This window comes from Panthera tigris, chromosome X, assembly GCF_018350195.1.
Source record: "Panthera tigris isolate Pti1 chromosome X, P.tigris_Pti1_mat1.1, whole genome shotgun sequence".
NCBI lineage: Eukaryota > Metazoa > Chordata > Mammalia > Carnivora > Felidae > Panthera > Panthera tigris.
In genome coordinates this window covers 81,599,131-81,613,117 of record NC_056677.1, presented here as the reverse complement: position 1 = coordinate 81,613,117, position 13,987 = coordinate 81,599,131, and the positions used below count along the sequence as shown (strand labels likewise).

Here is a 13,987-nt window from a genome sequence, read left to right as displayed (position 1 = left end):
TCTATGAATGGGGTTCTTTCCTTGATAGAGGCCTTTGCTTTCAGATAAAGTCAGGGGTTGATCATACAACAGTGAGGACAAGACACTGAGCTATATATACAGCCTTGTGGAATCCTTTCAGGAAAGCCAGGTAACTCTGGTTTAGAATACAATCTTGTGCATCACCATTTCCAAAATGTACCTTTCTAATGTTTAGTTAATGTGAAAATTACAACTAAGACATCCTGTGGCACATAGGCCCCAGCATCTCAGTCATAGCTGGACAATGGGTTAATATCCAAAGTAGTTAAAAGGCTCTTGCAAATCAATATCTGAAACAATTTACATTTATCCCTGTGAAAAGAAAGTAAGTGCATATTACGTTTTACATACCCTTTCATTTTCCCCAGCAAAAGGGTGAGCATTGTGCCCAAAATAGACCAACTCAATACTCTCCTACTAAAATTTAAATCTTGAATACAGATTTAAGAAAACACTGAAAATCATCAGAATTGTGGTATCCTGAAGAGACTATCTGTGAATTCCTCCTACCTATACCCCTCAGAGCTGACCCTGATCTTCGACATTCCCTCATTGTTTCCATTAACCAAGTTTGGTTTCTGTTGCTTGCAACCAAACAAAGTTAACTAAAACAAATTATTTAGTACAAAAACAAATAACACAGTACATAAAGTAATACACCTTTTTAAAATAACAATCTTCTATATTTTTTTTCTCACTCTCTACAATCCTATTAGTGTTTCCATCTGGGGATCCTTTTGTGTTTGGGGGCACTCTGTAAGACACCTGTCACATGTGACTACATACCAAGTTGAGCCAAAATGTTCCTTTTGGCAGTGGCTTCACATAGTCTTCTGCAGGCTCAGGAACTTTTAACAGGCTTGTCTGAAGAATTGCTTAAGGATTTTCCTCTTTTGCTTTTGAAATGGTATGTCAGGCAAACAACCTGCCCTTAAATAGTTGATGATGCCCTTAAATAGCTATAATGGAGAGCAAAGTAGATTTTAAATGTTAGTTTCTAGGTTCCTTGGTAAGAATTGTGGATCTGAATGACAAAGGAGTAAGATAACTGAAAGGGTTATCATTCCCATGTTTTATAGGAAGTTTTAGAGATGGAGTGGACTCAAACGGGAAAGGTCTGACAGACTGGGAAAATGACGGTCGGGATAGTTATATGTTGGAATAAGTGGAAAACATACCAAAGTAGGGGAGGGAGATATTTTATACTAGTAAGGAGAGGTAAGAGTGGTGCTTTTGTCCTTGAAGCTTTGTTAAGCTTTACATACTCCTAAGTTCTTTCTAATGTATATGGTCAAAACAAGCAAAAGCCATTTATATAAGTACTTAGCAGCCAAAAATTGAATGATGAACAGTTAGATTTGTTAGTAAAACTCCATAAATGGAATTCACTCGTCTAGAAGAAAATAAAGGGAGACAAAAAGAACAGTATAAGGAGATGATGCAAAAGAAATGCTGTAAGGGTTTTAGAGAGAAATAGCATGATACTAGTGAAGGAATTTGGACTACAAAAGTTTTGAGGAAGACCAGAAAGTTGTGGTGTGCTCTTGACTTCTGAATATTCACCAGCAAGGCACTCTGGGCTCCCTGACTCACCTCCTGAAAGGGCCTCCCCCACACAGGGGCCCCTTACAAGGGGAACTTCCTGCTAGGGTGTCTTATTTCAATGTTCTAAGAAAGAAGCTGCCTGAAGGGTCTATATTTAGAGTATGACTCTCTGGCAGGGACAGCTGAATGTCTGGAGACTAGTTTCTGCATACTTTGTCCCCGAGTTCTGGGATTATTCTGAGGTGCTTGTATGGGTGGTACAGTGAAATTGTCACAGAAGGCAGCGAGTGAAAAGGCCTCTTTCTCCTGGTGACTGCTTGGGATCCTGTAAACTGTGCTTTTTGTGAGGGAAAAATGACAAAGATTTCACTTACAGACCCTCACCACTATCTACACTGGAAGGTGCTGAACACAAGCCGCTGCTAGGGTGACATACAGTACATGAACAACAGATCCTGGAGATATCTCACCAATGTTGTGATTAAATGAACATTTCACCTGCTAAGCCTCATTTCCATCAGTGAGTGGGATAACAGGGAATTCTTTAATTTATGGATTTCTTATGGGTTACACTACAAAACTTGAGAATAGATTTTGAATAAAGACTTTTGGGAGAAAAACAGGCTAATCTGTGAAGTTACTAATTTCTAAAGTTCATCTGAACAGTAAGATTAATCTGAATTTAGGGTCTGCATAAAGTATGTCCTTTGAAGCCAGAAGGAAAGCCATTCAGCAATCTTCTATGAAGTTCTCAGCCATCTGACACTTAATACTATGAGTTCAGCCAAAGAAAGGCAGAGTGGTTCACGTATCAAAAATGACCACGATTAAAACACTGACCACCTCACTATACATCCATTTTATCCATCAATCTATAAATCATATTGAAAGCACATTAGTTTTGTTTGCAAGGATATGTTTTTAAATTTTAATATGCTGTTTGGAACCTGCTATTTCCTGTGAATTCAGTAGAAAATATTTTCAACAGGGTATAAATTAACTTAACCAAATCAATGAGGTCTTCCTATTACCTGGCAAATCTTGTGTATTACATATATATGTATCTACATATGTACATAACTTAAATTCTTTTTTCTCCAACTGAAATAAATTTATTATATTTTCTGGTTACAAAATAGTGTAGCTTGAGTCAATAAAAAAGAAAGCATGAAATAGAACATAAATGTATCAAAAATATTAATAAAAACCTCACAACTACTTGAGCTTCCTTTCATGCAACTCCCCCCAAACCCCCGAATTTTGGTGCAGAAACCGGATTGCAAAGGAGTAGAAAAAGAAGGTATGGGGGCAGGAGTTTCAGAGCCAAGGAAAAGATAAGAAATTTCCCCCCAGAAGAAGTATAAGTAACAGCTGACCCAGGAAAACATGCTGCCCCATCGTGTAATTAGAGAAAGGCAAATTCGACCACCAGAGAGCCAAGGCCACTTCTGGCTTAACGGTATTGTTATAGAGGAAAAGAGTGACAGGGCCCCGTGTGAAGGGGGGAGGTACGGGGCAGGCTGGCGCCTGCCGCACTGCTTGTGGGAGTGGAAATTGGGGGCCAGAGCTCATTCGTGACGTGGTGGTCACGTGACCAAGAGCTGCCTAGAGCAGAAGTCCTGCTAGTCGCCTCCATCTGGGTACCAACCCCTATCACTCTGCAGGCGTGTGGAGGAAGAAGGAAACTAGTCCCGGACCGCGAGGTCGGTAGGAGCCTGGGCTCTGCTTAGAGGCGGCGGGGGTAGGAGAGGGCCAAGGGCGTCACGAATTCAGGTTCGAGCTGATCCGGGTTGTGTCCCCTTCTCGCCTACTTTCTAAATGCCGGCACCCCCCTCCCTCGTGCCCATTTAGTAGAGAGAACTGGTGGACTTTGGGCGGGTGGTTAGGGGAGTGAATGGCGGTTCCAGAGACTCCGAAGAAAGGTGCCACAATTAGGGCACTCGTGTCCCGAGTGCTGCTCCGTCCACCAAATACTCCCTCCCCTGGGTTCCCTGTCTGTTTGCAGGTTTGTAGGTCTGTTGGCCCATAGGACGCCTCAAAACTCGTCCTGAGGGAAGGAGCAAACTGCCTTGGGTCCGTGCAGGTCGGTCTGGGGGTGGGATGAGCCCTGGACCCTGGGTGGGGGGTGGTGATGGGGGTGGCGGAGAAGGAAGGGCTGGGAACTGCGCGGGCCTGGTCGAGTCGCCCTCTCCTGGCCCCTTCTTTCTCCACACCCCCTCCCATCTCAGTGCAGGGAAAGGGGTGTGGCGGCCTTTGCTGGGGAAATGGCGGATGATATGGGGGAAGGGGGGAAACCCTCGTTAGGAAAGTCAGGAGGGTGTGAAAAATATTTTAAAGTCAAAGGCTGAAAATTCAGAAAAGCGGGTATTAGGACCTGTGTTCTCAGTGCTGATCCATCCAACCACATTTTCAGTTTTCCAAAGCCGGCTATCTGTCTTTCCATCTGTCCTTCTGCCAGACTGTCCATCAATCTCTGTGGAAGGAGCACTGACAACCGAAGACAAGGGAAGAAGAAGGAATTTACCTGACTTTGGTAGAGGTTGGTGGGGAAAACTGCCTGTGAAGCTTTGTAGGTGGGGGTGTGTGACAGAGGAGACTACCTGAAGGTTTGCCTCTCCATGTCACCACCCTCCTGGATAGCATAGCACAGCCCTATCTCCTGCCCTTTTCTGTAGGGCCTGAAAGCATAATGGTTGGTCCCAATGGTACATAGAGAATAATAAACAAATAATAAAGAAACAGGTTACTAATAATCCAACTCTCTCAACCAGAACTCAAACTCTACCCTGTTTGTGTAGTGAGGCACAAATTCAAACACAGCACAAGGCCCTGATACTATTTTTCAACCATAGATTCATCACAAGAGAGCTACAGGAACCTGAGAGAAGCTGAAGAGGACTACACTCCACCATTACTCACCCTGGCCTTAGCATCCTCTTCAATCAGGTGGAACAAGTCCCTCTCCCATCCTACCCAAAGACTGGCACAGACCTGAGCATGGGCCGAGCTCGGGAAGTGGGTTGGATGGCAGCAGGACTCATGATTGGGGCTGGTGCCTGCTACTGTGTTTACAAACTAACATTAGGAAGAGATGACAGTAACAAGTTGGAGGAGGAGGAAGAGGAATGGGACGATGACCAGGAGCTGGATGAGGAGGAACCTGAGATTTGGTTTGATTTCACAACTATGGCTCGGCCCTGGAGTGAGGATGGGGACTGGACTGAACCTGGGGCCCCTGGAGGCACTGAAGATAGGCCTTCAGGTGGGGGCAAGGCCAATCGAACACACCCAGTAAAACAGCGCCCATTCCCTTACGAACATAAAAATACTTGCAGTAATCAAAGCTTTAGAAATTTCAGTTGTGTTCTTGACCTCTCCAAGCGTCCTTTCATTCAGGGCAAAATGTGGTTTGCTCAGCCCAAGGATGCTGGTTTTTCATTTATCCACAATATCAATAGTCATTTGGCCAGCCTCTCCATTGTTGGAAACGCGATTCCCACTCCTGACCCCGCTATTAAGAAGAAAGCTTTATGTGCTCCGGATAACTTGAATGCACGTATTGAAAATCAGGGGCAGATTAAGATGTACATCAATGAAGTGTGTCGGGAGACTGTGTCACATTGCTGCAACTCGTTTCTGCAGCAGGCCGGATTAAATTTGTTAATAAGCATGACAGTTATTAATAACATGCTTGCCAAGTCCGTTTCAGACTTGAAGTTTCCTTTGATAGCAGAGGGAAGTGGATGTGCTGAGCTTCAGGTTTTGAAACTGTTGATGGGTTTGTCCGAAAAGCCAGTCTTGGCAGGGGAATTGCTGGGTGCCCAAATGCTGCTCTCATTCATGTCCCTCTTTATGAGGAACGGAAACAGACAGGTTCTCCTGGACACCCTGGCCTCTTAAATGGCCATCTCGAACAGAATGGAACTGAATCTGCCCAAAACCCTTCTGGTGAACACACACATGTGTTCTCACTCAAAGAATCTGCAGTGGGTGCTGTTGAAGATCCAGTCTTAGCCCATCACCACATCACGGGGTGAAAGTTACACTCGCTAAATCGAGGACCACACTCCTATTGGCCAGGCAGGGGTTCCCACAGGGCTTGGAGTAACTTCTTGGTTTTGCAGTCTGCAGGCAATGTGCATTGTCAGTCACTCCCTTGTGGCCTTCTTCCTGTGGTAAAGGGATCATTCCAGCTGCCAGATGTGGGTACAGAACATCCTATTATAGCATCATGAGGGATGCCCTGCCCGTGGTGGTCTCCCTGTCTAAGCGGGACCATTTTGTGGAGACCAGACACATATCGGAGCTTGTGCTGAAAATGCTTTTGTTGCTGCTTAGGTTGAATTCTTTCTCATTTACTGCTTCTTCTTTGCGAGCTGATGGATGGTGAACCTATTCATCAAAAACCTACACCCCCCTTTTGTGTGCTGTACTGACTTAACCTTATCCACCCAAACCTACCATTTGTATGTATCATCAATAAAGGTGTGTGCTTTGATTGGCAAAAGTGAGACATGGAACTTGCCCTTGAGTTTACAGTCTACATGAAGAGGAAGACAAAAATACGCGACCAACCGACACCAACCCACGCTAACTAACTGGGGGCCTTTGCTCCCTGACAAATGCATGCTTATCAGTGCTCACAGGAGGCGGGGTAGAGGTGGGCTGCAGTGCTCAGGATAAGCCTCAAGAAGGGGCTGGAGGGCTGGGGGTGGGAGCAGGGGAGTGGAGGTGGGGTTAGTGGAATCAGGATGGAGTGTTGGGAGGACTGAAAGAGACAACACTTTTGAAGCAGGCGGCACAGTGCCTGGCACCTGGAGCAGAGAAATCCCTCAACGAAAGTGTCTTTCCTTGACTGCCAGCCTAAATAGGAAGGTCAGTATCCTTGGGGTGTGTGTACACGTCCTTGGGGACCACTGGACAACCCATCCCTGCGCATGTCACGCACTAGTATAGCAGTGATGGTTGCCGCTCTCCGAGTGCCCACTTTGTGTAGTTCTGTCTCTCCTGCAAAGCGGCTGTTAAACCTACCTCCAGGCCCCCTCCCTCCCTTGGGACCCCAAGCCCAGATTCCTGGCAGAGCGAGAAGTGTTGGCCTCTGCTTCCTCTGGGGGAACCTCCTTTCTGCCCTTTCCCTGGTACCTTCGGTGAAACCCAAGAAGGGGCCAGCAGAGCCTTCCATGAACTCCCCATTGGGGTGGTAGGGCAGATGTTGAGGGTGGTAGCAGGGTATGACAGGTCCATGGGGAGACATCTCTGTCACCTCCATCCAAGCTCCTGGCATCCCTAGGAGGAAAGGAGGAACCCAGCCCTGTGCATTGAACCACTCCGTGGATCTGGGCAAGTCACGCTGCCACCCCTCTCAATACTGCCAGACCCCTCCCAGCAGCACCTTGGCCCTTGCATCACCAAAGCCAGGTTCCCTGATGGCTATTGATGTGTCAAGCAATGGTCCTCTTCCTCAGAGCCCTGGCCAACAGGCTCAACAAGAAGCTTCCCTTGGGCAGAGCTGCTTCTGTGCCTGGTGCCCTCTCCTGGTCTCCATGGGATGCTGCTCTGGGCCACTGTGCCCTGCACATCAGCACTCTGTGTGTGCTCTGCTTTCAGACTGCTCTCCTCTGCACAGAGCACAGTTTTACTTTTTCTCCCTTCTCCCAGAGTTTGGGTTGCAGGTAGATTACAACTCTAAGACTTTTTTCCATCCGCCCTGTGCTTCGGGCTGACTAGCAGGCACGGGCACCTGCCAGGTGCCCCAGAATCTTCCAACATGCAATGGAGACACTGCTTCTTCCCAGGCACTGGCACCTTGGATGGCCAGCATGTGACTTGTGGTTGCTGTGACACCACGCCCCAGTAGGGCTCACCCCCCCACCCCCCGGGAACTCTATTCCTCTGCTGGCTGCTGGGCCCTGCCATGTTGCTTAAGAGTTGCTAATGCGACCACCCCTTTCTCCCAAGCCAGCCTCAGGTGGACTGGGCAATCTATTTCCCAAGTAGAATGGCCGTGCAGACAGCTCCCACACCCACTTGTCCCAGTGGAGCCTGCTTGGCCAATGCTGTCTTCAGTGACACCCTCATGCTCATTCTCTTTAATCTCAGCACAAAGGCAGAAAAGATTTTCTCCTTCCTCCTGGCTTGGGGCCCCAAGTTAACACATGCCTCCCTTCTCCTCTTTGCTCTGCCAAATCAACAGTCGAGTGCTGCCACAGGCACTTGTCCTCCATCTCCAAGGCAGGCACTTGGCGTTTTTAGGCCACGGCTGACTTCTAACTCAGGGAGGGCCTTGGAGGCTTTCTGCCTATCTCCTGAGCAACTTTCTGTCCCTGGGAAGCCTGTTGGCATCGAAGGGTCTTCATGGTGTGGTTTTGGCCCAACTCAAGAGCCTCCTCTGTGTCTGCTGGCACTGCCCTCCAGAAAACACTCCTTGTGTCTGGAAGCTCAGGCCTCTGGTCTGCCCTTCATCCCTTGGTTGGTTGCTGTGCCAGAGCAGGAGCCCTAGAGGCAGTGGAGGGGACTCAGGAGCATGCCTGCCACTCAGGGCCTGATTAAGACATACAGAGGCTTTCAGCACCAGAAAGACCATGGTGCCCCCTCTCATACCTAATTCAGAATGAAACAGCATGGGACCACCGGGCACCAAACTTGCCTACCTGCCTGCTGCAACTAACAGATTCTTTCTGGGCTTCCCCATGGGAAATATTTGACAAGGTCATCGATGCTTGAGATTGTCACACTCTGTGGGGAAGGGCCCTGCCTTGATGGGGCCCACCCCAGCCTTGCCTGCCTCTTGGCTAAATCTGGAACTGCCCCCACAGACTGCCTTCCAGCTCCCAAAAAGCCCTGGTTCTGCTTCTTATTCATCTCATGATTACGTCTACATTTGGTGCCTGTGGGTACCGGCTTGCACACTAGCTCCCAGTGCCCTCCCCAGCTTGCTGCCTCTCCTGGGAAATTTGTGATTTGACCTCCCCCCGCCCCCATTAAGTGGCTCCTGAGGTTGCAGACATCCAGCTTCCCAGCGGATGCCTCCAGTCTCAAAGTCTGCATCCTTCCCCGGGGCCCTATGTGCCACTCTCAAAACAGTTTCAACCATAATCCCCTCACCTTGATATGCCACCCACAGATAGGCACAGCCCTCACCAAGTCAATCTCTAAGCCGCCACAGCACCATTCAGCTTAGAGTTTGACAACTGTGGCCAGTGCTGGCTCCAGGCTCCTTTCCAGGGGCGGGCCACCCGTTGGTCTAAGATGCAGATGGGTGCTACACCACAGTCCAGGACAGTCCTGCAGAGGATCGGCCAGTCCCTTGTCTGCTACACATGCTGCATGCATCACCTCACACCCTGTCACTTCCCTCCTCTCTTGCTCTTGGCCTCCTGTTACCCAGAAGGCAGGCTTCTTTTCCCTCATTGCCTCTTGTTTTTGTGTGTGGCTTAGGATGTCCTCCCTCATGCCCCAATTACAAAGAGTCTCCTGTAGGGTCTCCTAATTCCTTCATACTTTTACACTTAAAGGGTCTCACAGATCTACTTGGAAGTTACCTTTGTGAAAGGTAGGGGGTGTGATCCAACTTGACTTCTTTCCCCAAAGGGGTAGCAAATTAACCCAGCACCATTTAGCACTCCATTCTCACGCTGCAGTGTGGCACATATGGGATCTTCATGCACCCAGCTGAGCATCCCCTCTGTGGCTTCCCGGTGGGAATTGTGTCCTGAGGCACACCTTTCTCCCAGGAACTCCTAACTGACTCGGGGACCCTCAGCTCACTGGGGGGGGCCCTATGGCAGGTGGTGTGTGTGTTAGCAGGGAGGTATGTATTGGTGCTTGTGAGCAGGCCTCTGTCCCAGGTTCCTTCTCAGGACATATCCTGGCTCACAGGAAACATACGAACCCCGTACCCCAGCCTACTTTAACAACACGGGAAAGTGGGGACTGGTTTCTTCCCTCACCAAAATTACTGTATTTGTGTGAGAGAAAAGCAAGTTCATTTTCTATGTTTAGATTTGCTGCACTTTGCACATGGTAGTCTTTTGCCACTGTTGAAGTATGCCTATTGTCACATGTTGCATTCATGGCTCAATAGTTTCTCTCAACACTGCCCTTGATTTTTTATTTTTATTGTGGTATGTTTCATCAATCTGGAATTTTAACTAGTCTGTTCCTGTCAATGTTTGTATTGAACTGTGATATTTTTTTAGGAGTCTTCACATCCCATATTTACTAGAAAACATTTGCCTATATTTCCTTCTTTTCTTTAATATTTTTTTTTAGAGAGAGAGAGAGAACAAGTGGGGTGGAGTGGCAGAGAGAGAGAGGAGAGAGAGAGAGAGAGAGAGAGAGAGAGAGAGAGAGAGAGAGAGAGAATGTGAAGTAGGCCTCCATGCCCAGTGTGTAACCTGACACAGGGCTTGATCACACAACCCGGTGATTGTGACCTGAGCTGAAATCAAGAGTCAGATGCTGAACTGACTGAACCCCCCCAGGCACCCTGCCTATATTTCCTTTTAATATAAGTACAGTTTTTCTTTTTAGAGTTAAAGAAAGAATTTCTTTAGAGTTAGGTTCTTTTTTTAACCTACTAGTAGCGTATATTTGTAATGTGTGTGTGTTTTTGTACATGTGGTTTGAGGTAGACTTTGTATCTTAATTTTCTCTAAATGTATAATGAGTTACACTAATGTCATTCATTGCAGAATCCAATTTTTTCCCATACAGAATTAGGCAAGTGTGCTCCAAATTCCCATGTTTAGAATATGAACATGGATTTACATGCATTGTCTCCTTTTGTGGATCTTAACAAGCATGTAGTCTTCAGTCACTGGACCTTTGGTTCTTCTTATCAGTAATTCACACTTAGCTCAATTGAGTAAATGACAAACACAGAATGATATGTAAGGCATAGCAATAAGTTCCACCCAACACCATTCACCTTTTTTCCCAAAATCATATCACAACTCTTTCTTGTAAAACATAAATTTTAGAACAAGGCACTTAGTTCACTGTACTGTGGAAAAATAAAGAACATTCTACCATCTTGGAGCAACGAATGTCCAAGTATGGCTGTAAGGTACACACTGAGAATTTAATGATTTTAATGAACCCATTGAAGTTTACAAAGCTGTGTTAACCTAACATCAGGAAAGAATGCAAGATAAAGGCACAAATGTCCCTGCTCATGTTGCAGTGTAATTCCCCAAGGATGCCATGTTATAAACATCCTCATTGTCTTCAGTGCTTGAAGCATATGTAGACTTGGGATTGCTCACCACAATTCCCATAGAAGATAGACTGGTGATGAAGGAGTGCATCTGTTGTGCATAAATATCTCTACTGTTAAAGTAAGGTAGCTTGTGACATGTCTCTGGTGGGTCCTCACTGCACTGGTTCACATCAATGTCCTTCTGCTTCTGGAAAACTTGTTGAAGATAATGGTGATAGGCCATTGATAGTGATAGCACAGATGATGCATGTGCTGGCGATAAGCTTCCTGGCCAAGGTGACTCGGTGCTTGTCTCCATAGCCCCTAGTAGTCATGCTGATGGTGGCCCACCATCAACATATAGGGATGCTGGTGAGGTTGGAGATGTGGTCATCTTTCTCCACAGAGTAGATAAGCACAGAAAAAACGGAAATGCCCACAGAGAGAGAAGCAACAGCCTAACTTCATGGTAGCTGTGTCTCTATGTGATATCTAGAGAACAAAGTCCTACTGAGCGCTGGGCAAGCTTGAGAATTTGGAAAATCCTTATAAGCCTGAAGATCTGGACCACCATGCCCATGTTCTCAATGTCCTCGCTCTCTTCCTCCTTGGTGTCTACAGGCAAGGTGGCATAGAAGGGAATAATGAAGATGAAGTCACTTATATTCAGAGGGTTTTTCCAGAATTTCTTTTGAAAGGGAGAAACAAGCAGCCAGATGGCAAGCTTGCAGGTGAACCAAGCGATGCATGCAATCTCCAAGCCTTCCAGCACGGGGTCATCTACCTCTCCATCCTCGTGCTGGAACTCTGATATACTGTGGACACACATGGCCACAACGGAGGCCAGCACCACACTCAAGGAGGTGATGGCAATCAATGAGCTTGGCAGACAGGCAGTAGGCTGGATTTTCCATTCAAATCCACATCTTCTGTAGTTGACCAAATTGCAGCTTATCAAACTTATCCAGCTCCTTCTCAGAGAACAGTCTTCAGAAGAGCCTGTACTCACATCATTGCTTTTCATGTCCCAATCTTTCTCATAGTTTTCTTCCTTGCCTTCCTAGTAGCCCTTACTGCAACAGAAAAAAACCCCACACAGCTCCTCCATGACATGTAGCTTACCTGTGCAATAAAAATTCAAAACATATCTGAACAAGGAGGGGTTCAGTTCAAAATAGTACTCCTTATCGGCATCACTCACTGTAGTCTCACAGCTCCAGAATGGCCTCTTCCAGGTGAGCAGCTTTCTGAGTCTGGTGTGAGGAAACCACGGGAGGGTGCCTTTGGTTGATGCACTTCTTAGAGCCTCCCTCGTTCAAGTTGACAAGTCCCTCCTCTTGTCCAGGATGATGCAAAAACTAATCAAATACCATGGTGGATAGAGGAGGCAGGGAGCTGGATGTGAAGGGAGATGAGGAAGTTCACACTGCACCCTTGTGTTAGATGTCACACTCTCTGCCCTCGTCCCATCCAGTGGAATGTCCATCATCATCTAAGAAGCTCTGCCCTTCTTCCCTCACAGAATGTGTGGTGCACACAGGCATTTAGTGGCCAAAAGGAAGAAAATAATCATGTTCTCCGGTTATACCAGCTGAAGCAATTGCTACGAAATCAATCTTACAGATTTGAGTGGGATAAGATCCTCCACCAATGGGCTTCTTTGTCATCTGTAGGATCATAAGCTTCTTCTGTTTCCCGTGTCTGCTTTGTGGCACACACTGTCCTGGGAACTGCGGGAGTCCAGACAACTCAGGATCACTCAGCTCTGTGATGCTGCCTGCCCACGGCTGTGGGGATCAGGCTTCATGGTGCCGCGAGGAAAGCAAGGTGGCCTGCCTAGATCTGTCTGTCTGTCCATGCAGAATCCAATTTTTAACGTTTTAAGTGAAATTGCACTAAGTTTATGGGTTAATCATTGGCAAGAGTTGGCATCTTTATAATTTTCCCATCTAGGCACATTTATTTAAATCCTCATTTTCTTTAGTGAAGTTTTCTTTATAATCATCTTTCCCATTTCTTTTTGGGTTTTATTCCTGTGTATTTGTCTGTTTTTGTTTGCTTGTGAATAGGCATGGTGAACAGGCATTTACCTTCTCCTACAATGCTATTTCCTTCAACTCCACTGTTCTTATTCCATGTGCCAACACACTAGATATATGTGTGGGGTCTGCTGCTTTTGGAACAGCAATAAAAAAGGAGAATGATCAAGTGCTTCACCATAGTTACTCCTAAAGAGGAAGGAAAAGGAAAAGGACAAGAATTAAGTCCTATTGTTCCACAAATGTTCTTTTCCAGGAACTCTCCCTATAGACCCTTTCTTTTCTTTTTTTTTTTTTTTTTTTTTTTGTTACTTTTATATTCTCTTGCTCCCTCTTCCCTGGAGTGCAGTAGTTCAAACTGGTTATTCTGGCTTATTCAATCATGTTTGTTTGTTTTTTTTTCAATCCTGGCAAGGTCTCCATTACGTTTAACCATGTTCTATTGTTCTTTGTTCTTGGATGTATGGATATGGGATGATTTTGAAGGAAGGAAAGGTATTGGAATTTAGCCAAACTGTAAATTGATGGCTATGAGTTTTATAAGTTAGCATTGAGAAGTCTAAGTTTCTCTTTTTTCAAGTTTACTTATTTATTTTGAGAGAGGGAGAGACAGAAAGAGAGAGATAGGGAGAGCACACATGAGCAAATGGGAGAGGGGTAGAGAGAGAATCCCAAGTAGGTTCTACTTGGTCAGCACAGAGCCTGATGCTGGACTCGATCTCAGGACCTGTGAGATGGTGTCCAGAGTTGAAATCAAGAGTCAGACACTTAACCGACTGAGCCACCCAGGCGTCCTGAGAACTCTGTTTCTTTTACTTTTTATTTTTATTAAAATTTTTTAACATTTATGTATTTTTGAGAGACAGAGAAAGACAGAGCGTGAGCAGGGGAGGGACAGAGAGAGAGGGAGATACAGAATCCAAGGCAGGTTCCAGGCTCTGAGTTGTCAGCACAGAGCCCAATTCAGGGCTCGAACTCATGAACTGTGAGATCATGACCTGAGCTGAAGTCGGACGCTTAGCCGACTGAGCCACACAGGAGCCCTGAGAACTCCATTTCCTGAGCAAGGTACAGGCAGTAGCTTGCTTCTCTTGGTGTGAAGTTGTAATCCTAAGTAGTCTTAATGGTGAATGAGCTATATGTGAACATTATTTACAGGGGGAATTATATATAGTTTAGTTAA

The 13,987-nt window shown here is 46.2% G+C and overlaps 1 protein-coding gene and 1 pseudogene across 8 annotated transcripts; one reads left to right on the top strand and one right to left on the bottom strand.

Annotated features, from left to right (window-relative positions):
* Positions 1–3,170: 3,170 nt before the first annotated feature.
* On the top strand, positions 3,171–6,064 carry LOC102958406 (protein ARMCX6-like). Of its 8 annotated transcripts, none has more exons than XM_042974226.1 (4): positions 3,171–3,269; positions 3,572–3,639; positions 4,025–4,105; positions 4,419–6,064. In XM_042974226.1, the coding sequence occupies exon 4, from the start codon at positions 4,564–4,566 to the stop codon at positions 5,464–5,466; it is 903 nt and encodes a 300-aa protein (XP_042830160.1). In that variant the 5' UTR covers positions 3,171–3,269; positions 3,572–3,639; positions 4,025–4,105; positions 4,419–4,563; the 3' UTR covers positions 5,467–6,064. The 8 variants fall into 8 exon arrangements, with proteins under 8 accessions (XP_042830160.1, XP_042830159.1, XP_042830158.1 ...); XM_042974225.1 differs by having other exon boundaries at positions 3,980–4,105; XM_042974224.1 differs by having other exon boundaries at positions 3,572–3,649.
* A 4,675-nt stretch (positions 6,065–10,739) lies between these two features.
* Positions 10,740–12,138, bottom strand: LOC122235276 (annotated as a pseudogene).
* Between the last annotated feature and the right edge of the window lie 1,849 nt (positions 12,139–13,987).